We start from the raw sequence: 26,075 nt of genomic DNA on the forward strand, positions 1-26,075 counted from the left end.
GGGAAACAATATGCTGAACTACGTATACCTCTAGTTTGATCTAATAGGACTGTTCTTACGCAGCTTGATCATCAGGATTCCAAGGAAATGCATGCTGGTACATTGCTCCTCTGGCAGGGTAGCAGAAGGCAAATTCCAGAGAACCAATGTCCCTGTGTCTGCTGTTGTACGTTAGGTTTGTGTTCACCCCCCCACCCTGCCAATTCCGTAAAACAAATGCTAGAATTTCTGTCCCTCACTCCTTGAAGCACATGTTCTTACTGGTTGAGCCTAGTATTATGTATACAGGTATTCAAATACTTTTCCACTTCACAAACAGTCGTTTATCTTGTTTGGGCATAACTCGTGTATTTAGTTAACTTTAACAGTTGGGCTGTTGACGTCTTTCGTTTTACAACCTGAATCTGTCTGTGGATGCAGAATGCAGGTGTTGAGAGACAGAAATTCTGGAGCTTAACTTCTTGCCATTGTGCAAAAAAGAAGAAGAAGAAGTCTTTAAAGTGGTGTTCAAATGCCACAAGAAATGTATTATTTTTTTATTATTTTTATTATATGGTTGATTTATTGTATTTACACTTTTTAAAAAAATGTAATGGTTATCTCTGTTTAGCTTTGGTACACGTAGAAGAAAAGTTGTTAATTGCAGGATATCCGCTTTCTGGCAGTGATTTGTGTGATCATAGCTGTTGCAAGAATTTATTGGCACTCTTGTGCAAATCGGTGCTGAGAAATATCAGTAGCAACTGCAAGGAGATGGCTCAGGTGTTCCTCTGTTCAGCTGCCTCCTTGGTACTGCTCAGGCCACTGCATGTGAAACAGTTCAGAGAAGTCTGAACTAGGCTTGTGGCAGTGGTAGAGAATGTCCAACACATGGGCCTAATTAGGCTTATGGCGTTGTTAGCACAGGACCGACATTTCTCTGGGTGAATACCATCGGATAAAATAGTGGCAAGTCGGCTCATCTTGCTGAGGAATCCAAGCTCTGTATAACTTCTTTGGCCTCCCTGGTGTGTTCCAAAGGAAAGCAGAGCAATATGTTTGGCACCAGCTTGGCTGCAGGAGTCTCCAGAAGGAGATGTACAAGGCACCACCCAACCATCCTGGGGACTCCACTCCGGAATTCTGTAGGGTTTATACTCCTTAGCCCTTCCTTCTCTCAAAGTTACCCCATGAAACAGCAGAGGTTTAGGATCAGAGTTTTCCTTCTCCTAGATGGGCTACCTTGCCAGTTTGATGAGCCCCATCTGCCCCTCACTTCCCTCTGAAGCACATGCAGAAACTGCCTTCTGTTGGGCCTATTGGTCTAGTCTGCTCAATCCACCAGAGCCTATCTTCACATGCAGGGCAAGACCCTAACTCACTGAGAGTTTGAGACCTATCAGCTACCCTCACCTGGTTTAGCTGGCCAGTCAAAGCTGTTTTCTGGGGTGTGGCCGCTGTTGCATGCTGACAGCTTCTTGGAGGCACAGGCGAGAACTGAGTGTAGGTTGGGTACCAAAGGTGAACAAACTACTCCAGAAGGAGCATGATGTGTCATCCCCCCACCAGAGGTACTACCCAATAAACCTCAGGCTTCATACTGCTGACTTGTAATTTTACACTGTATTGTCACTGCTGAGTATTTTGTTTTGCGGGGGTGTTATGTTCAAAGATTAAGATGACTTACACACACAAAAGCCCTGATAGTCAATTACTGACTTATAGCAACCACAATAACAGACCTGCTTTTCTCTGGAGATCATGTTCAGCTCTTGATTGTTTATGTTCTTTACAGTTGGTTCTTATTATGGCCATTTTTTTTTACTTAATTGTTAAAGGTATTTGCTTTCCTCTTCAAATATTTGCGTCTTGCGTCTGGGAATTAAGGCTTTGATATCAGATTTATCTGATTAACTTGTTGTTCAACAAAACAAATCTGGAAATCGTTAACATATTTATGCTCTCTAGTCCAACTACATTGAAGTAGTAATGATTAAATTCTTTAGGAGTGTGTCTGGTGGACTTTTTTTTTTTAAACCAACTTTGATCTTACATTTCTTAGTCTCAAGAGCATTTTTTTTTATCTTCACATCTATACAAATGTGAGTTGTATTTGGTCTAGCAGCCAGGTGACAGGATAACATCAAAACCCTGAACAGAGAGCAGGGATGAATCTGATATGGAAAAATATTTGATACTATCAAGACGTACCATGACATTCAGTGACCAAGTCAAGCCCCTATGCGAGAATTGTGAAAATTCAACATTCAGTTGCATTTAGTTATAGAAATCTTATCACATCTTTTGACATGAATGTTCTTAAGGCATTTTATAACAGTCAGTGTAAAGCAGTCAAAGACTGCAAAATATAATAATAGTAGGAAACCACTGAGACAAAAAAGAAGCAGATTGAAACAGTGGCTAGAACCCAATAAAATACACCTAAGTACAATTAATGGCAGGGACGTAGGTGGCACTGTGGTCTAAACCACTGAGCCTAGGGCTTGCCGATCATAAGGTCGGCGGTTCGAATCCCCCAACGGGGTGAGCTCCCGTTGCTCGGTCCCAGCTCCTGCTAACCTAGCAGTTTGAAAGCACGTTAAAGTGCAATTAGATAAATAGGTACCGCTCCAGTGGAAAGGTAAATGGCGTTTCCGTGCGCTGCTCTGGTTTTGCCAGAAGCGGCTTAGTCATGCTGGCCACATGGCCCGGAAAAACTGTCTACGGACAAACGTCGGCTTCCTTGGCCAGTACAGTGAGATGAGCTCCGCAACCCCAGAGTCGTTCGCGACTGGACTTAACTGTCAGGGGTCCTTTACCTTTTTACAATTAATGGCATAGGAACACAGCTCCATGTTGGATGATTTGTGTGAAATGGCCATTACTTTGCATAGCTCACACTGCATTTGTGTGTGCTCCTTCTGTGAATTCTTTATGAGATGCTCCCTCTCTTTAGATATTTGGTTGCTTTGAACTGATAGGGCCATCCTTGGGTTGTGTGGCCCTGGTTTGAATTCCATCATCCTAGAAGAATTCTGCAGCAGTGCATTTGGAGTATGTTGCAGCACAGGAAGGAAGGAAGGAAGCAAATTTCTGTTCCTCACACCTGTTTATAAAAATGCCTGGAGTGTGCTGCTGCTGCTGGCCTTCTGTTCTCTTAATAGCTCAGTGCATGTTTATTAGGCACATGACCCATTTCAGAGAGTTTTTTCCTTTCCTTTTAGAAGTCACATGTATTTCCTTATAGAAGCACATTTTATTTAACAGTATTTCCTTGTAGGAGATAAATTGGGCATAGTAGCACCAAAAGCTGTGAGTTGCCTGTGTGACATCTTGCACAAGCCTAGTGCTTTTTTTACCAGTTCCTGTCTAGAAACCCCAATGAAGCAAGTGTTTTAATTTAGGACACAGTGCAGGTACAGTGGTACCTTGGTTTATAACCATAATCCATTCCAGAGGTCCGTTTGTAAACCAAAACAGGTTGTAATCCAAGGTGCGCTTTTGCCAATGGGGCTTCCTCAAAAAATTTGTTCGTAATCCCCCAAAAAAGTGGATTATAATCCAAAAAAAGGTTGCAAACTGGGACACGCACTTGCGGGTTTGACATGTTTGTAATCCAAAACGTATGCAAACCAAGACGTATGCAAACTAAGGTACCACTGTACTGTATGGAACAGCATATAAAGTGGGTAAATGAAATGCTGTACAAATGAAAGAAATTTGTCCTTTTCAATTCCTGTATTCTCATCTAAAGCAATGGTTAATTTTCAGGGCTGATTTCTAACTTGGATTCTTGACTGCATTCCAGCTTGTGTTAGAAGCAGTAATGGCAGCAGAATGCATCAAGAACTGTTGCAGTGCATGTTTGTATGTTGAGAAAGAAAAGCATGATGGTGAGTTCAATTAAATTTTGCATGTTTTTTAACACTGGCGTGGGTTTATTGGCAGCTGTCTTACAATCGTTTTGATCACCAGAAATGCTATGTTCTATTTAGAGCACCAGCCTTTCAAAATTTCATTTACACTCTCTTTTTCAGGTTGTATTAGTAGGGTGAAATGTTTAAATATCCTGTTGCCATTGTAAGGCAATTGGGTGATAGCCAACATTGCAGGAATGGAAGACAAGCTCATGCAAATATATATTTCCTCCTCCTCCTTCAACACTGCAGCCCCCCCCCCCAATCCCTCCAACATATTTCTTTTGAAGAGATTTATCAGTTTTGTGGAATGAATTGTACAATGCTGCAGTAGAAGGAGGAAAATTACCTTTGAGTAGTACTGGGTGTTTCAGGGAAGAAGACTAGCGAGGGAAATGTTCAGTGTGCAAGATTGTCTTTCATTAGCAGTGTTGGGCATCACTCACTATTTGCATAGTTGTCATTGATGATTGCATTTAAGTTGTCATTTGTTGACTAATTACTTTGTCGTAACTGCAGAATTTAAGGAGTTTCTCTCTTCCATTCTGTAGCAGAGCACATTTTGTAAATGTGCACAAGTGTGAGGGGTATGGGAGGGAGGGAGGAAAAGAGAGAGAGAGAGAGACTTGAATAGACTCGGGGTAACAACCCGGATTATTAACATTTATTATTAATACATGTAATATTTTTATTTATTAGTTGCTTTTTGCAAAAATAAAATAAAAATGAAACTCAAAGCAACTTACAAATGAATGAGCATTAAAAGCAAGGATAAAACATCCTCAGTTCCACAAGTTATATATATACATACACACATACATACAGATCCAACGCCACCTCACCTTGCTAAAAGATAAGCAGATCCAGATCTTGGCACCCAAAAACAGATAGATGATGCCAGGGGTTGCCTCCATAGGAAGGATATTCAATAAATGTGGAGCCACCACTGAGAATGCCTGTTCTCTTGTTGCCATTCTCTGCACATCTCTCTGAGAGGGCACACAGAGAAGGGCCTCAGATGAAGAACAAAGGGTCTGGGTTAGTCCATGTGGGGAGAGGTGGCCCTTGATGTATTGTGGCCCTGACCACATAAGTCAAAACCAGCACTTGGAACTGGGTCCGGAAACTAATCAGTAGCCTGTGCAGATGGGCCAGGATTCTGCACCAGCTGCAATTTCCAAGCCCTCTTCAAAGACAGCTCCATGTAGAACACATTCTTCATTCTTGTGTAGATTGTGAAGGTTACAATTTAAATTTTGCATTTGTGATGTTGAGTTTAATGGACAGCTTGCTTCTCAATAATCACCTTCTAAACCTTCTCCGAAGCAGTTGTTTGAACCGTGAAAAGGATTGGTTTACAGCACTTTAGAACCACTGCAAATCTTCCTGAGACAGATATACTTAGTGCCTGCTGCTCCCTCTTTGGGGGTGCAGTTTAACAGGATAGAAAAACCCATTTGCCTCTGATCCTGTTAAAAACACAAAAGATCATTTCAGACTGTTCATTCAAGGCTTGAATGTGCTTCTCATGCTTTTTTATGTTAAATTACAGCTTCTCTGGAGAAGGAGTCTGAAGTTACAGCCAAATATAGATCAAATGTTGTAGAGAAGCCTCCCTTGTCTTCTGTGTTGGTGAAACCTCAGGTTGGCTGTTCGGAGGATTATCTTCTCTCCAAGCTCCCACCAGGTGGCAAGGATGTGCCCTTTGTGGTTCCTCAGTTCAAGCTTGCCTACATTCAGCCCAGGAACCTTGGCAATCCACACATTGGAGGAATTCAAGGTAAAGCACTGGAAGAAAACAGAGCAGACTTAAAAGCAGCTTGTTTATTCAATTGAGGGGTACCCTATTTTTCGCTCTATAAGACGCACCAGACCACAAGACGCACCTAGTTTTTGGAGGAGGAAAACAAGAAAAAAAAAATCTGAATCTCAGAAGCCAGAACAGCAAGAGGGATCACTACGCAGTGAAAGCAGCAATCCCTCCCTTCTTTGGGGAAATTCTACACAACATGCAGCTCTTAGGATGAAAAACCTGCTCTTAGGACCCTCCTTCCGTTTGTGTAACCATTCACACCAAAATGAAAGCCCCTGGCTTTTGCCAAGAATGTTTTTAGCGTCTTTGGCTTCTGATTCCATCAGTTTGGCGTTAGTCATTCCCTACAACCCCTTCAAATAATTAGACCTGTGTTTTTCAGGCCATCATTTGAGTTCCAACTGTTTTTATTTCCACTACCTAATCTGGGTTGGAAGGTAGAGCCAAGGTCTTGTTTCATGCAGATATGGTTCCCATGACAATGTATTCTTTTGTGTGGTGGATTTTGTGTGTGTGTGTGTTTTGGAAGCTCCTTCTTGCCCGCCGCCCCTCCTTGAGACCTTTGAGTGAGGAAATAGTATCCTATTGTGAAGTACGTGCACCTCAAGGACTCTCAGGCCAGGGAATGTTCTGCAAGTCAGGTGGTTTATCAGGCAATGCATTCTTGATTTTAGGATCTGCAAAACAACTCAAAATATGTTGCCGTGCCGAAGAAAGTTTGCCCTTACCTGTTTGTAGCTAAAAGTCTTAAAGTAAAAAAGTAGATCATGCAGAATTAAGGCTAAGACTGTCAAAAAATATATTCTGTGCCAGCTGACACACAGAATTATTGGGATCTTCCCCTTTTCTGCAGTGTTTTTCTGGAACAGATACAGATTTTACAATTACACTGATGAATTTCATTCTTCAAAAGTGTTCCTTGGTAGTTTTAGTGGTAAGAAGAAGAAGAAGAATTTTATTATTTGTTTGCCCCAGCCACTCCAAGCAACTTCCAACAAATACGAAAACATCAAACATTAAAAACTTCCTTCTGGAAAAGGTGGCTTGTATGCTAGTATTTTACTCAACAGTGCCTTCTCATAGCCCAGAGGCAGATAGCTGTCACATTTCTTTTTCTTTATTCATTTGGATTTTAACGCAAGATCCTGCCTATTCCTCTAGGCAATATCAGAAGTGAAGAAAGAGCATCACAGAAATCGTGCAATCGACCTAAAAGTGCTCAGTCATACAGAGGAAAGCTGCATGCTCCTGTTGTATAGGAATATTAGGATAATGAAGCCTAACTGCCACCCAGTCATTGGTGCTGTTCAGGACCTGTCTCCTCTTTTCAACTTTGTCTGCTCAGTATACATACCCTGGCTTCAATCCTATATGCCTTTACTTGAGAGAAAGACCCACTGAGCTCAGTGGGATTTGCTTCTGAGTAGACATGCATAGGGTTGGGCTGCCTCTGTTTACTTAGTGATGCTAATACTGAGTGAAGATCATATAGGTATTTGGTGTGATTAGCATCACATTTAAAGGGCACTTGATGCATATGTGTATTTGCAATGCACAGGCAGCATTGTCAGCATTGGCCCTGGCGGAAGCACTTCTGATGTGCATTCTTTGATGTGATGTTGGATATACCTACATGGGTACATGCTTTTCATGTCGCAGCAGTGTATCTAGAACAACACTTTGACTGCACACTTTTCTTGGACACAAACCAGCTCTTCTCTGTGCTCTTCATGACACTGAGCATACCATACCGTTGGCACAAAATAAGTGTCTAGTAGCAGCTCCAAGTAAAGCACTAGGATACGCAAAGTAATTTTTAATGCTCTGCCAATGTCAATAACCGTGCAAAGTAATGCACCTCCCTTCTCTATATTTGTTTTCAGCTTTTTATGAATGTAATATCCCTTGGTATCAATACTCAATTAAAAGTATTTGGGTCCGGGAAAACCTTTTATAACTTTACAAGAATTCCCAACTCAGCTACTGACCTTTGCACAGACATTCAACCTAGGAAGAGGAAACATCTGTTTTTTGACTCTGTAGACTGACCTGCTGATATGTTACGCAACACTTAGGTGAACTGCTGACTTGCCTAATAATGTAACTCATGCCTTGCAGGTTCTGCTATAGCACATTTTGGCGACCGGAAAGCAGATGTTTCCAACACATACCAGCAAAGACCTCTTGTTGATGTGGTGTATAATCCATTCTACATGTACCAGCAGCCTTCTCGCTCTCCAGATTCGACTCAGTACTGCCCAGAAAAATCTAACAAAAGAAAGCTATACGGGTCAGGTAAATAATAAACTAGTGGCAATACTATTTGACCCCACCACTGCCTCTTCATTATCTGCCACTGAAATAAATAAGTGACCTGGACAGCAGCATTGTACCTGAAAGACCCTTTTCAGCCATGAACTCAGTGGTTTTTGGGAGCACACCACTGTTTCATGTGTTTGAGGACTTGCAGCCCGCTCCTCTGAGGCCTAGGGCAAGTCTGCCTAGCTGCCCCTCACCTTGCATGGACCTGTCAGTATTCCAAATGCCCAGGTTCTCACCCTGAGCTATAAACACCAAGTGCCCTACCACCCATCAGGCCCAAGTACTGCACCCTCTGCACGTTCAGAAACAAACAAAGGGAGACAATGAGAGACAGAGAGAAAATCTCCAATGTTGAGCAGCACTCGTTCATTTAGTCAATAGGCCAGGTGTTTGAAACTGGTCACAGCTGCTTTGAATTCCCCACCCACAAATGCCCAGGTCAGCACAGCTGCTAGCAAACAGCAAATGGTTTAGTTGCCCTGGTCCCCTGTACCTTGTCACCAGGCAGCAATCAGACAATGTATACAACACAGTTATTCTTTGTGTGGACACAAGTTAGTGGAGAACTGTTGGGAGCTGGGAAGAAAACTCCTGCAGGAAAGTTGTGCAGCTTCCCTTCTTTTTAATGGGGCTGGCACAGTAAAATATCTTCCTTATAAAAAATCATAAGTTATTCTGAGTTGTCACTGACACAGAACTGTCTGAATGAGACTGGGTTTTTTTACCTACAGATGCTTAGAGTGAGATACTAGGATCTTACTTTTGAATCTACTATGTATTTAATTGTTTTGAACAATACAATCTCTGCCCCAGTTGTTCCTGAGATTTAAACAAGGGGTTTCTCTTCCGTTTCTTTTCAGTTTGTGACTTAAGGAGCTCCACATTGCCAGCCTCGTCTTCTCTAAGTCACTCTATGTTTGACCTTACAAGTCCACCCCACCGATTTATGCAGGTAATAAATTCTTTTCATAACTTAAAAGCTGCACCCACCAAGAAGCATGCTTTCTTCTCCTCCATTATTAACCTTATTCTTTGGGCGCTTGCAATGGCTGACTCAATTATGTTAGAAATTATCTCATCCTTTTTCAGAGTCCTGCTTCGCTGGATTCAAATGCATTTTGTTTGTGAAAATTTGTGGCTGTGTTAGCAAAAGTATGGAAAGTGATTGGCAAAGCACTTTGCATCTAATTTCAGTGCATAACTGGACATTATACTGATCATTGTAATGTGCATTGAAAGAAGGACACATTTATAGTCATAATACCCACAGTAGTGTACACCAGGAACAATTCCAGAATGCCTAAATGGAGTATATATAGGCCACACCACTTTCTGGGTGGCAGGTAGTAGTTAAAATATGATTGAGGAAAAAATCAGGAGTGAGTTTAGGACTATCCAGCGTTCATTGTTTTATATGCATTTGCAAGTCCCTCTGGAATTTTTCTTGTTAGGCCAATCTGTAACTACTTTTGTGATGCATGAAATTAGTGAAGGTGCTAGAGATGTTCTCCTCAAACTTCAATGGGTTTCACATGCCCTTTCAAGAGGTGCTCACAAACTGTTGTCAATGCATTTGGAGAATCATAGAATTGAAAAATTGAAAAGGAACCCCAAGGGTCATCCAGACCAACCCCCTGCAATGCATGGGGATAAAGCAACTTTGGCTTAAACTCTGACTAAACAGCATTTACAGTGTGGCTCAGCTTCCAAGTTACACCTTCCAAGTTGTGGCAGCAAGATGATATGAAATTGGATAAATATGCATGATACTGTCGTATGCTACGCTCCAGTTGTAGGTTTTGCTACTTTAGTCCCATTTACTTCAATGGGATTTAAGAAGCACCAGTGTGGGCTAGATTGTGGCCAAATTCCAGTTTTTATTGCTTTGCAATAGCATTTCAGGTTGGAGGGAAGAGCCAGTGTCTTCCATAGTAGCTCCTTTTCTTCATTTGCTATTGACAAGCTGTGTGAGTTTGTATAGGTGGTCTTGTATCCCTGGCTGTTGTTGTTGTTGTTTTCTCGTTGACTGATCAGGTACATTTTTGGTTTTTTGACAGAGATACGATTCAGTCTCCAGTGTTCCAAGCAGCACTTCATCCAGGAAGGACTCGCATGGTAGTAACAGGAGTCTAGGTAATAAACACTGTTTGTTCATCTTCTTTCAAATCTGAAAGTAAATCTGAGGTTTAGACATGACATCAAGAATATGGACATTTTGTTACTGCCAATACAAGTCATGTGCTGCTTACGGAAGTATTTCCCAAAGACACACCTGTGTCTGATCTGTAAAAATGCAAGCTCAGAGTTAATCATCCAGTTACTTCTTTCTGGGGAGAAGCTTATGAGCTTGAGAACATGGAGCTTTTCCATGCGCAAGTGTGTCAAACACACGAGCCATTATAGTTTATATATTACGTTTTTAACAGATCTTTCAGGAACGACTAAGGTTGTGCCTCTCTGACTGAAACTTGCAGATTGACTTTCCACCCCCACCCTGCTTAGGTGGCGAGCCAATTTGGGCTCGCCCGCAGAGGCTGATGGACCCTGATAGATTCCGTCAGGCCTTGCGGGACCTTGCTCCCCCTGGCGACTCATTGACTGAGCTTGTTGAGGGCTGGAATATCCAGCTCCTAGCAGCCATCGATGAGATCGCACCGAAGCGCCCTCTGCGACCCCGCAGAAACCGGGCTCCCTGGTTTACCGAGGAGCTTCGGAAAATGAAGCGGGACCTCAGACGGCTAGAGCGAGTATGGCGGGGTGCCCGTGACGGAGCCTCAAGAACATCTTATAGGGTTTTTATGAAAACCTACGAGATGGCAGTGAAGGCTGCTAAGAAGTCCTACTTCTCGGCCTCCATTGCCTCCGCTAGCTCTCGCCCGGCGCAATTATTTAGTATAATTAGGTCTTTAACGTCCCTTGAAGGACAGCCAAATTTAAATAACAATTTGACACACAGCTGTGAGGCATTTGCGAGCTTTTTTGCGGAGAAGGTCCTGTTGCTCCGCCATGACCTCCCTGCCAATTTGGATACAATAAAGGAACTGGAGGCCCCTCGACTGTCCTCGGGTCCAGTATTGGACCACTTTGACCGGATATCCCCAGCCGATGTAGACAGACTCCTCCGAGCTGGAAAGCCCACCACCTGTCCTCTTGACCCGTGCCCGTCATGGCTGATTAGAGCGTGTCCAGACGAGGTGCGGGCCCCCCTGGGGGATATCATCAATTTGTCCCTTGGCACCAGGATATTCCCAGGGGAACTGAAGGAGGCAGTGGTGTGTCCGCTCTTAAAGAAAACATCATTAGATCCCTTAGATCTATCCAATTACCGCCCGGTTTCGAATCTTCCATTCCTGGGTAAGGTGATTGAGAGAGCCGTTGCTGAACAGCTTGGTAGGTTTCTGGATGAAACATCGGCTCTCGATCCATTCCAGTCCGGCTTCCGCGCTGGTCATGAGACTGAGACGGCTCTGGTCGCCCTAACAGATGATCTCCGCAGGCAGCTGGATCGAGGCGGGTCGGGGCTGCTGATTCTTCTAGACCTGTCAGCAGCCTTCGACATGGTCGATCACGAACTCCTAGACCGCCTTGCCGACGTGGGGATCCAGGGCACAGTCCTCCAATGGCTGCGCTTGTTTCTCTCTGGTCGGGGACAGAGGGTGGCGCTTGGGGGGGAATTGTCATCGCGCCACTCCTTGGTGTGTGGAGTGCCTCAGGGTACGATTCTCTCCCCGATGCTTTTTAACATCTTTATGTGCCCCCTCCCCCAGCTTGTCCGGAGTTTTGGGCTGGGTTGCCATCAGTATGCCGATGACACCCAACTCTATCTGTTGATGGATGGCCATCCTGACTCGGCCCCAGACACACTGACCAGATGTCTGGAAGCTGTGGCTGGATGGTTACATGGGAGCCGGTTAAAGTTAAATCCTTCGAAGAGAGAGGTCCTCTGGCTGGGACGGAGCGATATGGGATTGAGGGGGCAACTCCCATCTCTTGTGGGGGTGCAATTAGTGCCAGCATCGTCCGTTAAGAGTTTGGGTGTAATCTTCGATACCTCCCTCTCTAAGGAGGCGCAGATTACAGCTATAACAAAGGCGGCATTTTTTCATCTCCGCCAAGCTAAACAGTTGGCTCCTTATCTCTCTTGCCCTGACCTAACCACTGTGATCCATGCGACGGTCACCTCCAGACTGGATTATTGTAACTCGCTCTATGTGGGGCTGCCCTTGAGACTGACCCAGAAACTCCAGCGGGTGCAGAATGCCGCGGCGAGACTCCTTATGGGGTCTTCGCTGCGAGATCATATTCATCCGGTACTATACCAGCTGCACTGGCTCCCGGTGGAGTACAGGATCAGGTTTAAGGTGCTGGTTTTAACCTTTAAAGCCCTATACGGCCTAGGACCCTCGTGCCTACGGGACCGCCTCTCCTGGTATGTCCCACAGAGAAATTTACGGTCTGCAAATAAAAACATCCTGAAGATCCCAGGCCACAGAGAGGTTAGGCTGGCCTAAACTAGAGCCAGGGCTTTCTCGGCCGCGGCTCCAATCTGGTGGAACGCTCTGTCACAAGAGACTAGGGCCCTGCGGGACCTGACATCTTTCCGCAGGGCCTGCAAGACAGAGCTGTTCCACCAGGGCTTTGGTCAGGGCGCAGCCTGACCCCCTCCTCTGGCAATCTGCATAGAATTTTGCTTAATGGTTGCCATCAATTTGATTTTAATTAATTTTATAATGAATGTTTTTAGAATGTTGGATTATTTTGATTGTTGTTAGCCGCCCTGAGCCCAGCTTCGGCTGGGGAGGGCGGGATATAAATAAAATTTATTATTATTATTATTATTATTAATGTACAACATTACCAAGTTATAGCTGCTATTTTCAGGCAAAGGTTCTGTGCCTTTTGGCAAAACTTTTATGGGAGTGGATATACAACACTGAAAAGGTTCACCTGTTTTGTCCTATTAGTGTAGATGTTAAGCGCTACAGAGCCTTCAAAGAGGAAAAAGTTGCAACCTTATATAATTTGTTAATGTAATTTCAAGAAGCCTCCGACAATGCATTTTTACTTGGGATTAACTTACAAATAGTTGAAACAGCAGTAGAAACATTTGCAGCACTTCAATGCACAACTGCTATATTTCCCCGTGGGTCATACATCCATGAATCCTGACGATAACGGGAGCGTGATGAATTATAAATGGAAATAAATAGCGAGGCTGCTCTTTTACAACGATAACATTGCTGATAATCCTGGTTCACCAATTTGAACAGTGCTTTGCAGTCTTTGAGAACAAGTCCTAAATGAGTTCTTGGCTTTATCCACAGATACCATTACGTTATCAGGTGATGAGCGAGAATTTGGCAGGCTTAATGTGAAGGTGTGCTACGTTCCTCACGTTGAACAAATCTGGATCACAATCTTGAAAGTAAGTGTGCCTAGGAAGACCTCGAGAACTGAGTTCACAGTTAGTCTTACACTGGTGATGTTGGGCAGGAGTTTAGCTTGTGCACCTCCATCCTACTTCTCTAAAGCACACACAGATCCGTTGGCCCTTCTCTTCTTTCTGTCCATGGCTGTCAGGCCAGCATACCACACTGTGATGCAATATGAAAAGACACTTTCTATTGGGGACCGGTAAAAGGAGTTCATCAGTTGTTGCTTACCATTATTCTTTCGCAAGACCCTGAGGAAATGGAGTCTGTGTTGGGCCTTTCTGACCACCTGAGTTATGTTGATTTTCCAAGTGAGGTCCTCACTAAGGTAAACTCCCAGGAATTTAAAGGAGGAGACTCTCTCCACACAGCCCCCCCCCACCGATATACAACGGGGCAGGTTCCCCTCTCTTCCTCCGGAAGTCCAACACCATCTCCTTTGTCTTACTAATATTTAGGTGCAAGTTATTCTCTAAGCACCATGTAGATACTTTTTGAACCTCCTCCCTGCACGCTGTTTCATCTCCGCCTGCAATTAGGCCCATTATGGTAGTATCATCTGCAAACTTAATAATTACTGTAGATGATAAGAAATGGAATTGCCTTATTCCAAGTCAATCATTGGTCCTTCTAGCTCACAAATGTCTACTATGACTAGCACCTCCTCTGTGATATTCTTGTAACAGGAGATGTGAGCATCTGGACCTGGGCGCATGTGCATACAAAGCTTCGTCTCGACGATACCATGTGTGTTATTTGGAGAGGAAATGTTGTTTGGAGGGAGGGGGTTTCCTGCTGGTTTAAGCTAACAAATATTCTGTGGTGATTTTTATGTTGTGGCAATCTGTTAATCTAATGTTGAGCAGCTCGGTGTTGGGGTGAGGCTTGCATGCTAACAAGCATCTTGGAGGGAGACCCATTGCGAAATGGTTTCTCTGCCGCCACCCCCCCCCCCCCAGCTAGTGCTCTCTAAATCTGCAAAAGTTTGCCTGAGATTCTATGAGGTTGGAAAACCACATTCTTATAGGGAGAGGGTTGAAAATACCAGTATCTACAAATAAGACAGGAACGTTAAAGCAAGCAAATAAAACAGACAAGCAGTTTGGTTGCCGGTAGGATAAAAGCCGTTTTCTATTTTCAAAATTGCAGTGCAAAGATCTGAGCTGGTCATCTAGCCTTGGAGAAAACCCGCACATTTCCATCAAAGGAACTATTACACTGCCCAAGCCAGTGCAATTCAGATGCTCACCAAAGGAAGCTTCCAGTGTAAGTGACACTTAAAAAAAAATCTTGATTCCCCCCCCCCCGCATCCCCGTATGTGAATCACTGATTTCAAAAACTGCTAGAGATCCCCCACTGAATCTTACAGGCCAATAGCCATAGACAATCAAGATGAAGGAATCCTGTCTGCTGGTCTTGTGCAGAGGCTAAATTGTTTTATCACTTAATTATATCCATAGAGACCAAGCCAGCTTTATGCCAAGGTGTCATGTAAGGAACTATTCAGTGGCTACTAAACCTTGTAAATTTCTGCAAGCACTTGGGGACCCCTGTTGTCCTCTCTCTGGGCATTCTCAGCGCTTTCGATAGTTTTAAGTTTCATGCTCTCTCTGTGTTAGAAAAGCTGCAAATTGGAGAAGGGATTTTGCACCTGGTAATATGGCTCTATTCTAGTTCAAAAGCAGTAATTAGAGTCGATACCTTTGATTCCTCACCAGTTGCTCTGGATAGGATGGGTGGTGCCCCTTACTGCTTCCCTTGTTCACAGTGGCAGATAGAGTCTGGACCAAGCCTGACATTAAAAGGCACACATAGACTCTTCACTGATCTTATAACGTTATCTGACCTAAAGAGAGGTCTGCAGGAGCAGGAGTTAGAGTCTTTTAAGAGCGTAGCATGACTAGAATTCAATTACACCGATTTGAGAGCCATGTGCTGCAATTTAACATGAGAAAATGAGTGTTTGCTGGTGCATAGGGCTGAGCTTACCTTAAAGGAGGCTACTTTTAAATATGAGTGTTGGTGACTCTAAAGATATTGCACAACTTAAGAGGCAAAATAAAGGCCCATTGCTGAACCATCCCACCAATGTAACAACTTTGCTGTCCATTCAGTGCAGTAGAACGGTCTGTGTGCCTCATTGCTTATGGCATTTGCCGTCATGTGGATAACTTGGGCAGCAATGTGATTTTGGGAGGATTACAAACTCTTACTGGTAGAGTCTCTATGCCTCTAACAGCTGCATTAAAAAATTTAAACCTCCTTCCATCTCTGAATCCCTATGGCAGAGTAAGTTTTGCCTACTGATTTCAGCCTGTTATGCAGCTGTTAAAGGCACAGAAGCCCTGCCAGGAAAAAAATTGGCAACCCTATGTTTTTCCAGAGTTCTGTTTTTCTAGGGTCCCTCCCCTTGTGCATTAAAGCATACCATGCAGCATGTTGCTGTGATCTTTTTGTTTTGCTTGAGCTTAAGCCAGGGACAAGCGTCAACACCTGTCACTTCAATTACATCTATCTGTCACAGTCAGAATCTGGGGGAAGTTACACAGTTGTGTGCATTTAGGTTTTTGTTTTGGGCTTCGTTTTCAGAGGCTTCCTGTGAAGTCTTGAGACCTTCTCAGAACTGTTAATAGCTGCTTGATCAGTCCTGGCATGAGCCTTATGTCCATACTCTTTTCCCTTCAGTTCTCCACGTGTAAACAATGGCATTCAAAAAAGCATCAGGCTTTGTTCTCTGGGGACCTTTCCACCCCATGAGTTCATCACAGCAGATGTAGCATTATCCATTATCCAGGCAGTTCTATAGGACCAGCCCAAGCTTGAAGATTGACATCTGAACTCCTGCTTCCTATCATGTTGCTACATGGGATTATGCAACACAAGTGGGTGCAAGAAGCAGGCCTTTTTGATGGTGTTACCATAACTGTACAATGCCCCTCCAGTGGAGATCTGACAGGTTCCCTCTTTTTTGTTCTGTTCATAAGAATATTTATTAATTTCTGCAACCTGCTGCTTTTATGGATGCTTATGGATTGCGTCTCCTTAATTCACATGCCTTTGGTCCTGCTATTTTTAGGAGGGTGCTTCCCCACTGCTTTTGGATGACTGCTAATGTACAAATAGCACCAGAGATGAGAATCTAGGTGTTACAATCAACTGGAAACCTCCTACTGTTTATTCCTAAACTGCCATTGGCTTTAATAAAGCTATATAATGCTGCTGGTGTGTTTGCTGTTAGGATTAGGTTCACCGTTTTGATTGCTCCATTATGTAATTATTATCCTTTCCTTGTAGGAAATTGAATTCATGGAAACATTTGTGTTTGCCATCAAACTGCAACTTCTGCAGACTGCGAGGCTTGTCTTCAAAGTACAAGCTCAGATTCCTAGGAAGAAAACTATCGGGGAATGTGTTTTGCCTCTACGAGAGCTCAGCTCACAAGAAACGGACAACTGGCTGGCAGTAGCACCTCCTTCCAAAGCTTCAGTAAGTTACTGTGTTCTAAGGAGCCTTGGAAGTCATCTGGAATGAACATTGCTTAGGGCACATCTGAGTACTGACTAGGGATTCTGAAACTGATTCTTCATCATCATTATAAAAGCAACTGCATTGATCCTGAAAATACAACAAACAAATTGCTGTTTATTTCTTGTGCCTTCTACTAAGTTATTCCTTGATAACTATCAACATGATAACCTGAATGAAGAACCCCCTGGCTATGTTAACTGCACTTTAATAATAGGCTCTGCATTCTGAGGTTGGATCACAGAAAAAGACTCTGCCCTTCCTTGATGCAAGATGGGTAATCCTAGATAACTTGGAATGTAAGAAAACTAAGGGCTTGTCCACACTTCTGCTTGTCCTGTGTTGTTGTTGTTAATAATAATAATAATAATAATAATAATAATAATAATAATAATAATAATAATTATTACTTATACCCTGTCCATCTGGCCGGGCCTCCCCAGCCACTCTGGGTGGCTCCCAACAGAATATTAAAAACACAATAAAACTGTCTTCAGATGTCTTCTAAAAGTCAGGTAGTTGTTTATTTCTTTGACATCTGATGGGAGGGTGTTCCACAGGGCAGGTGCCACTACCAAGAAGGCCCTCTGCCTCGTTCCCAGTAACCTCACTTCTAACCATGAGTCTGGGCAGTTTTGCCTTTGCCCTGCTGCTTTCCTGCAGGAAAAAAAATATTTAGCACTAACTCAGAACAAACATAAATCTGGAGAAAACACAGTTGATGTTTTCTCTGATTCAGCAATAAACAGTGGGATTTCCCCAGGGGAAAGCAGTTGGGGATGCGTGGATGAACACTAAATTATTGGTTCCCTATAGTATACAGCTGTTGCATCTCATGCAATACACCTAAGCACAATTCAGTAAAATTAATTTATATTCTATTCTGAAAAATCTATGAATGTCATAGAATATCACAACCTTGAAATACAACTGCTCTTTGGCTGATGGGTAACAATCAGGTGTTCTGAAAACATTTAATTGTTCATGAAATAATGATTTTTAAATGGATTTTGGTTCTTAGTAGTTCTCTGTCCTGGTAATCAGCTCTTCCTTTCCTCCTTGAGATTGTGTGCTCTGAAGCAAAACTTGATTTAGGGAGAAAACCTCCATAATCTGTAGCCAACAACAACTGGTTGCTAAGAGTTCTGAGGAAAACATTGTGACTCTTTGGCTAATTTATGGCGTATGCTGAATCTGAAACTGTTACAGCTGCGATTGACAGAGGCAGTAAACTTTTTTTTTAACTGTACTTGGGCATGTTTATGACACAGAAAAAATAGGGATTAGATAGACAGATGTATTCAATCTACCAGGTGGTGGGTGGATTTTAATTATGGAGCCTTGCTACTGTAGAGTTTTACACAAATGAGTCATATTGTGGCCTCACGTATTAAGCTTTGGTGGGACAGGTTCCAAAGAACCATGAAATTAATTTTGTGAGTCCGGTGGGATTGCTTTTCTTCTAACAACAGCCAGCGGGAGTGGAGGTGGGAATCCTGCTGTCTAAAGAAAATAGATTCCACAGAGCTGGTGCAAGCTTCTTTCCATGAGTTTATGTGGCTATTTGGATTCTGGCTTAGAAATTCTAACACATTTGGGCAGGGTTGCAACATTTCAACCCAGAATGTGCACGAGCCTATCGGTCCAACACTCCCAAGTAAGCTGGCATTCCTCATGCGTGTCATAACAGAAAGTAATTCATAACATCCGATCTCTTCACTTATAATATAGACCTTTTCAGAGGTGTACAACTTGGCTCAGAGTTAAATGGAACATGTCTTTGCATTCTTATTTTCCGTCCAGGTGTCCCCTGCAGAAATGAAAATAGGCACCTGTTTTCAAGCAGTAAACAGTAGGATCCAGTTGCAAATTTTTGAAGCCCAGAACCTCCCAAGCTCCACCACACCACTGTCTTCAAGTAAGTATTGCAATGATTTTGTATGTCCTTTTCTAGAATACTTTGTGGTAGCGTTGACAAGCAGTTTGATTGCCAATAGTATATAGATCAGCCATTGTCAGTATTTGACATAAAGTCACCGGTGGAGTGCTAGCTAAATTTTACTTCCGTTATATATATATCTGTTCCAGTAGATATTCTACTGTCTGTGTTTGGTATGCAAAGCAAGCAACATGTTTGTTTTGTTAATTCTGTAATATAAGAGTAGTATTTATACAGTACTCTGATATGTATGGAGAGGTGCTCTGCCCTGTGTATGAAAATATGAGTAATAAGGGAAGCAACTATACTATTCTTGCAACCCCTCTCTTGCTCTTTTATTATAAATAATCTAATTCATAGGTTCTGCTACACTCTCTGGTGCAAGTCTGATCAAATGCTAAAGGTTTAAAGAAGTCCCAAATTTTAGTTGCACCAATTCAGTTCTATGGGAGAAAACAGGCAGGCAGGACTGCTGAGGATAAGGGGAAGTCCCTCCTTTAGAAAACTGTGACTGTGAAGAATATTTTAGTCCCTATTCCAGTGATGATGATGATATTATTATTATTATTATTATTATTATCGTTATTATTATCGTTATCATTATTATCATCATCATCATTATTATTATTATTAATTTTATTTTGCCTGCCTGCCATCTCTTACTACCATTTTCTTCCCTGCTAGATTATTTTGTAAAGGCTGCCATGCTTAGCACTGAAGGGCTGGTTGATAAGAAAAAGACCCGGCTACTGAAATCCACAAATGGTCGAGTGAAGTGGGGAGAAACTATGATTTTTCCAGTGAGCAACAATGAACATGGGATAAACTTTCTCGTCAGACTATACAGCAGGAGCTCAGTGAGAAGAAAACACCTTCTGGGACAGGTTGGTATATTTGCGCGCGCGCACACACACACACACAATATTAAGCTGGAAATTAACATGAGTGTGGAGTTTTAGACGTTGGTTAGGTCACATCTCTGCTTTGGCGCTATGCTTTTTAAAGACCAAAAAATGCCTTCTGCTTATCAAATCTTGTGAATTTCAGCTTCAAGCTTCTTCCTGTGGAGTGCTAGTTAGTTAGCTCAACTTGAGCCTAGCTCTGGGATCCTAAACTCAAAATCCAAATGGAATGGTCTTTGGCTTTGAGTCCAGGGGGACCTGCTCCTTGCCTTGCAGGCCTTTTCCCACTTGGCCAGAGGGTGCAGGGCCCTGACTGACTCCAGCTGCAGAAGCTGAGGAGGCCAGAGACCATATTGTCAGTATCTTAGTACATACCCAAGTCATGGACCCTCAGCCACCGCCTGCCATGGACCACCATTGGCAGGATTGGCAGCAACAGCTGCAGATATGTTCTATAAGCATAGAAGACACCTGAAGGCAGTCCATTATGTTTTTATATATGTTTTATATATATATTATGTTTTTATATATGTTGGGCAACCCAGTCAGATGGGTGGGGTGCAAACAAATTGTTGTTGTTTATTAATTAATTATTCTCTTGTTAATTATGCTGTTTTAAATATGCATTTTATCTCTGCTTTCCTTTAATAATGTTTTATTTTGAACCGTTTAAAATATTTTTAATATTTTATTTATTTTTAATATTTTTTTTTATTAACTTTGCTATGGTAAATGTGCATTCTGCAGTTGACCTCCATTGTAATGTTTTATTTTGAAATCTTTTAAGATAATTTAGTTTCCTGTTAATTATGTTGCCTTGAATGTATACTTTATATTTTACTTTCTTCAGTAATGTTTTATTCTGGACTGTTTTATGTGATGTTTTAATGTGCTGTACAGTGGTACCTCGGGTTACATACGCTTCAGGTTACATACGCTTCAGGTTACAGTCTCTGCTAACCCAGAAATATTACCTCAGGTTAAGAACTTTGCTTCAGGATGAGAACATAAATCGTGCTCCGGCAGCGCGGCAGCAGCAGGAGGCCCCATTAGCTAAAGTGGTGCTTCAGGTTAAGAACAGTTTCAGGTTAAATACGGACCTCTGGAACGAATTAAGTACTTAACCTGAGGTACCACTGTAAATGGTTCTGAGATTTTTTCCCTTAAAAATATAAAGTGATACAGAAATGAAATAATAATAATAATAATAATAATAATAATAATAATAATAATAATAGGTTTCCCAACCAGTGGCTCCCAGAATCCACATGCATCATTTCCCCACAAAAAAACCATCAAGCTAGCTGTTTGTTCAGGTTATACCCAATGCCTATGCATATACCCTATTACAGGGTGCCATATTACGAAAGATAACCAAAGGCTGCCCCTGCCAAGGTCCTCCCCAGAGTGGCTGATGGAGAGAGGAATTTCCTTTCACTATATTAGCACAATATGGATCTTTTATAGAAAAAGCCTAATCCGCCCCTGAAACCTCTACCGTATCCAGTGCAGGTAACACCTTTAATTCTGCATTACAGTGGTACCTCGGGTTAAGTACTTAATTCGTTCCAGAGGTCCGTTCTTAACCTGAAACTGTTCTTAACCTGAAGCACCTCTTTAGCTAATGGGGCCACCGCGCTGCCGCTACGCAATTTCTGTTCTCATCCTGAAGCAAAGTTCTTGACCCAAGGTACTATTTCTGGGTTAGCGGAGTCTGTAACCTGAAGTGTATGGAACCTGAAGTGTATGGAACCCGAGGTACCACTGTAATTGTTCCTCACAAGTAATGGATTTCCTCTAGCTAGCATGATGAATGTGGGAAAGTTGGCAATGAAGCTGTGGCCTTATTTGATCCAAAAGCATGTGCCTTGACGTGTTTTTCTCCCCTGAGTCGGGGAAGTGGGGGCCGTGGCCACGCAAGCTGCAGATTCTGTACATTCCACTGCTGTGCCCTTCCCCTTGTCCCTCTAACGTTCACTTGCACCGCTCGACTCTTGTGCTGCTCCTCAGGAGGGGACAAGGATGAACTCCCGCTTTGGCATGTAGTAGAAGACACTGGTGACTTAGCCCTTTTGTCCTACAAAGACAGCAGATTCTAGCCCTGAATATGTAGAGTGTGGAAGGGGCATACCCCGTGGCTGCCTGGGGACCCCCCTCAGGACCTGATAAAGCCCCTGGACCGTACATTTCATACTAGTGGCCTGGCAGAGGTGCCCAATTGATGTGAACAAGAGCAAAGAGCCCAACAGACTCCTAACATAAGCTTTCTGAAATGAAACAAGTCACACATTTACTAGTGGAGGGCCATTGATGTACAAGGAGCTGGTTATCTGTTTGCATTACTCCTATTGAGGAGGAAACGTCAGCTCACAATTCCTCCACCAGCTGAGTAGGGCAAAACTGTGTTTTTAAAGGGTTGCTTCCTGATTGTATAATAGAGTAAGCCTCCCAGTGTAAGGGAAGCTGCTCCCTGTGAGTAGATAGGATTGTCCTTCACCAAACTAGCTAATAAAACGTGAACTGCAGCTCTCTCATGTGAAATATTGAAACTAATTGACATTTAATCTTAACAGTCTTGCATGAGATGCATAAATCATGGACACTTCCAAGTACGGTAAAATCTCATTTTGCAATCTCCCCTACCTCTCACCTCCTTCAACAACCCAGAAAGCACAGTTGGCCAGCTTTAATAACATGTTGTGTTGCAGACATGTGCTTCAGAGATGTGTATGTGTCCAAAGCACAGGCGTCCCCCAACTTACACAAGGGTTATGTTCTGAGCCCCCGTGTGCATAAGTGAAATCGTATAAAGTGGGGAGCACCCTTTAAACGCTCTCTCTCTGCTGCTCTCTCTTCAACCCATACAAAAAAATACTGTATCCAAAAATATCCACACATAGAATTAAAGAGGCTGGAGGCCATGTGGGGGAAGGCAGCGGCAGCTGTTGCACATCAGCTGTTAGGCAGGGAAGCTGAAAGCCTCAACTTCCGCGGAGGGAGTGTCTAAGCAGAGCGAAGGTTAAAGCCCATAAAAGCTGGGCTGGAGGTTAGCTTTTTGTTTGTTCTATACTCCTAAGAACATAAAAGCCTTCCTGGATCAAAGGACTATCTAGTCTACACCATCCTACACAATAGTGGCCATCTAGGTGCCTATGATGATAACCCTATAAGCACAAAGGCAATAGCACTCTCCCACTGTTGTTCCACAGCTATTGGGTCATGTTGCCTCAGACCTTGGAAGTAGCATGCAACTAGTAGCTTTATATTCCATGAATTTGTCTAGGCTTCCTTTTAAAGTCATTTTAAGTTGGGAAGCCACAATTGATAGCAGTGAATTTCTTCTGCAATGGAGCAATATTATTTAAAAACAACAAGAGCAGCAACAGGCCATTATAGTAATCCTTTGAACACCCCCCCCCACACACAAAATACCATAGAAATATAAAATCAGATAACATCCATGGAAACATACCAAGCCTTGAGAGATTATCTGGCTACAATGGTTGTTTGCATTTCAGTCTGTTTCTTTATTGTGATGTGTTTATACCTACCTTGTTTTAATGTATTGTTTTCTTACATTGTGTATCTGCTGTTGTAAGCCACCTTGGGGATTTGCATGAAAGTATTTTAAACGATCAGATAAAATGGACAACTTACTACAACCCACAGCAATGATCCAGATTTAAAACAAACAAACAAACATGTATAGACTGTTTCCCGTGTGTTTTAGCTTTTTCTTTTCTCACGCTCTGTATTTATGTACAGTTTTTTGTTGGTATGGTGACCAACAAGATAAATGTCAAAGATGGCTTTTTGGTGTGACCTTTGTAATGACCCCTGTGATTTCTCTTCCTCTGCAGGTCTGGCTGAGCAGTGACAGCAACAGTCCTGAAGCTTCCGCTCAGTGGAGAGACACGATTGCCAATCCAGAGAAGGTTGTCGTTAAGTGGCATAACGTCAATCCAGCATGACGCTGGTGTGGGCAGTACTTTGGGAATTCATTGGGACTTGAGCCAAGAGGCTTCTGCACTTACTTAAAATAAACAATCATCCACTAAGACAGAAGGAAAATAAATACCTGCGTTGACTGGTGTGTAAGGTCACCTCTGGAGAGGAAAGCAAGAGAAGGCGCTGTAGTGCTGAAAAAAAGACACAAAGTGAAGAATCTTCACAATATCCATGGAATACAGAGGTCATCTTGCGAAGTTAAGGGCCCAACTACTGATCCTTTTGATAAGGATTAAAAGAACTTTCGTATATTTATGTTTATGTTAGCTTTTCTTCTAACTTAAAGATCTAACTCCAAAATGACTTTGAAGACATTTTCCTTTGCTCCATTGAAAACCCTGCCTCAGTTACTGTTTTCTTTCTAAAACTGTTATGAGGGCACCGCTTAATAATTATTGCAGACATCTCTCAGCAGTCACCCCTTCGTGTTGAGCAAGAGATCTAAGACAGGCAGCAGGGGGCAGATTAGTATTTTACTGTTCAGAATCTTGGAATAAACTTTTTAAAGTAATTTTGAAGAATGCTTGCTTGTCATGAGCATTGGGCTTTAACGTGAGGGAGGGCTGGGCATTTCAAGACAACTCTTGCTGCATGCAGAGAGGCTTTCAGTGCTTCTTCAAAGTGCCAGGTCATAGTAAAAAGGTAAAGGTAAAGAGACCCCTGACCATTAGGTCCAGTTGTGACCAACTCTGGGGTTGCAGCACTCATCTCGCTTTATTGGCCGAGGAAGCCGGCGTACAGCTTCCGGGTCATGTGGCCAGCATGACTAAGCTGCTTCTGACGAACCAGAGCAGCGCACGGAAACACCGTTTACCTTCCCGCCAGAGCAGTACCTATTTACCTACTTGCACTTTGACATGCTTTCGAACTGCTAGGTTGGCAGGAGCAGGGACCGAGCAACGGGAGCTCACCCCGTCGTGGGGATTCAAACCGCCGACCTTCTGATTGGCAAGTCCTAGGCTCTGTGGTTTAACCCACAGCGCCACTCGCATCCCCCACCAGGTTATAGTACTTGCTCCTATTTGGGGGCCTAAGACTTAACTCACTGTTGTGAGCCAAGAGATGGAGTAACAGCAAATGAAAGTCTTTGCTCCTGTGAAGAATGAAAGTATTCTAACCTAGGAGGAAGATTGTGCATTTAATAAATGCTGGCTTGTGGCGCTGCATTGTGAAATGGTGAAATGTTTACTGGCAAAAATGCTCGTCAAATGTTCAACCCTTTAAAGTGCTATCATATGTAATTTTAGCAGGCAGATGTGAATAGTTAATTGTAATATGGATACAATAAGTTGAATATGAAGACACTATGGCTAGGATGGAGAACCTTTATTTAGGTCTCTAGATGTTGTCCCAGCCGGCATGGCCAATGAATACTGGAGCTGTAGCTCACCAACATCTGGAAGGTAACACGTCAGCCATCCCTGATGTATGAACATGCTTAACTGGGTCAATAGCTAAGGTTTCCAGTTGTAAATCCTGTACCATCTAACTTCTTAGAGCACTATGGTAAAAGACTGCAGAACTGCCGTGAACATGTCTAGAGTGCATGAACTGCCGAGAGTGCATGTCTAGTTTGTCCTAAGTTGATGGTTCCCATCTAGCTCATATCAATCATGGCTAAACAGTTTATAATTTTATAAGTATTTAAGTAATTAAAGCTGGTAATCTCAGTTCTTTGTCTGGTTTGAAAATTATGTCTGGGACGATATACCTGAAAGGTCAATGGTGAATGAACCATAAATGGTAGATTATTGTGGGTTTAAACAAACAGAACAGTGATAAAACAGAGGGATATTTTTACAAGAGACAACATTGCCTGTACTGGAAGGAAAAAAGCTGTGATTAGACAATTGCATTGACAAACATGTTTCTTCTAAGCTAGAAATAAACCAGGTGACAGACTGCCAAGGCACATCATAACTAGTGTAGGAAAGGCTGTGGCTCAATTGGAAGCTGTTCCTACATGAAGGTCTGGGCACATTCCGTTTGAGAGAATGGAGGGGAATTTGGTTTGGTGATTATATTGTTAGAAAAGTTGGTGCCTCCCCCTCTCGCTGCCGAGTGGTGGCAAGAACCCATGGGGTTCCACGCACTCACCCAGGATCTGTGTTCCTTTGGAGAACTGAGACATGGCAGAGACTGTCATAGCTTTAGTAAATATGGTCTATTCACCTATTTACACCTCCAGTCTACATAAAGGGAGTCCAGGTCTTGTAGCATGGTCATTTCAAGAGGGG

General features: G+C 42.8%; 1 protein-coding gene across 5 annotated transcripts in view; it reads left to right on the forward strand.

The window, feature by feature from the left end:
* Positions 1 to 25,002, forward strand: part of TC2N (tandem C2 domains, nuclear) — a 34,955-nt gene extending 9,953 nt beyond the window's left edge. For 3 of the 5 annotated variants that reach the window (XM_053376844.1, XM_053376834.1, XM_053376852.1), the window contains exons 2-13: positions 3,751 to 3,872; positions 5,449 to 5,676; positions 7,828 to 8,004; positions 8,892 to 8,983; positions 10,089 to 10,164; positions 13,356 to 13,456; positions 14,613 to 14,729; positions 16,759 to 16,950; positions 18,793 to 18,907; positions 19,613 to 19,812; positions 23,691 to 24,466; positions 24,841 to 25,002. In XM_053376844.1, coding sequence (XP_053232819.1) covers positions 3,806 to 3,872; positions 5,449 to 5,676; positions 7,828 to 8,004; positions 8,892 to 8,983; positions 10,089 to 10,164; positions 13,356 to 13,456; positions 14,613 to 14,729; positions 16,759 to 16,950; positions 18,793 to 18,907; positions 19,613 to 19,812; positions 23,691 to 23,801 — 1,476 coding nt within the window. In that variant the 5' untranslated portion in view covers positions 3,751 to 3,805 and the 3' untranslated portion in view covers positions 23,802 to 24,466; positions 24,841 to 25,002. The remainder of the gene's footprint in view (positions 1 to 3,750; positions 3,873 to 5,448; positions 5,677 to 7,827; positions 8,005 to 8,891; positions 8,984 to 10,088; positions 10,165 to 13,355; positions 13,457 to 14,612; positions 14,730 to 16,758; positions 16,951 to 18,792; positions 18,908 to 19,612; positions 19,813 to 23,690; positions 24,467 to 24,840) is intronic. The other 2 variants (XM_053376860.1, XM_053376825.1) reach the window with 1 other exon arrangement.
* Positions 25,003 to 26,075: the final 1,073 nt, after the last annotated feature.

This window comes from Podarcis raffonei, chromosome 1, assembly GCF_027172205.1.
Source record: "Podarcis raffonei isolate rPodRaf1 chromosome 1, rPodRaf1.pri, whole genome shotgun sequence".
In the NCBI taxonomy this organism is placed as follows: Eukaryota; Metazoa; Chordata; class Lepidosauria; order Squamata; family Lacertidae; genus Podarcis; species Podarcis raffonei.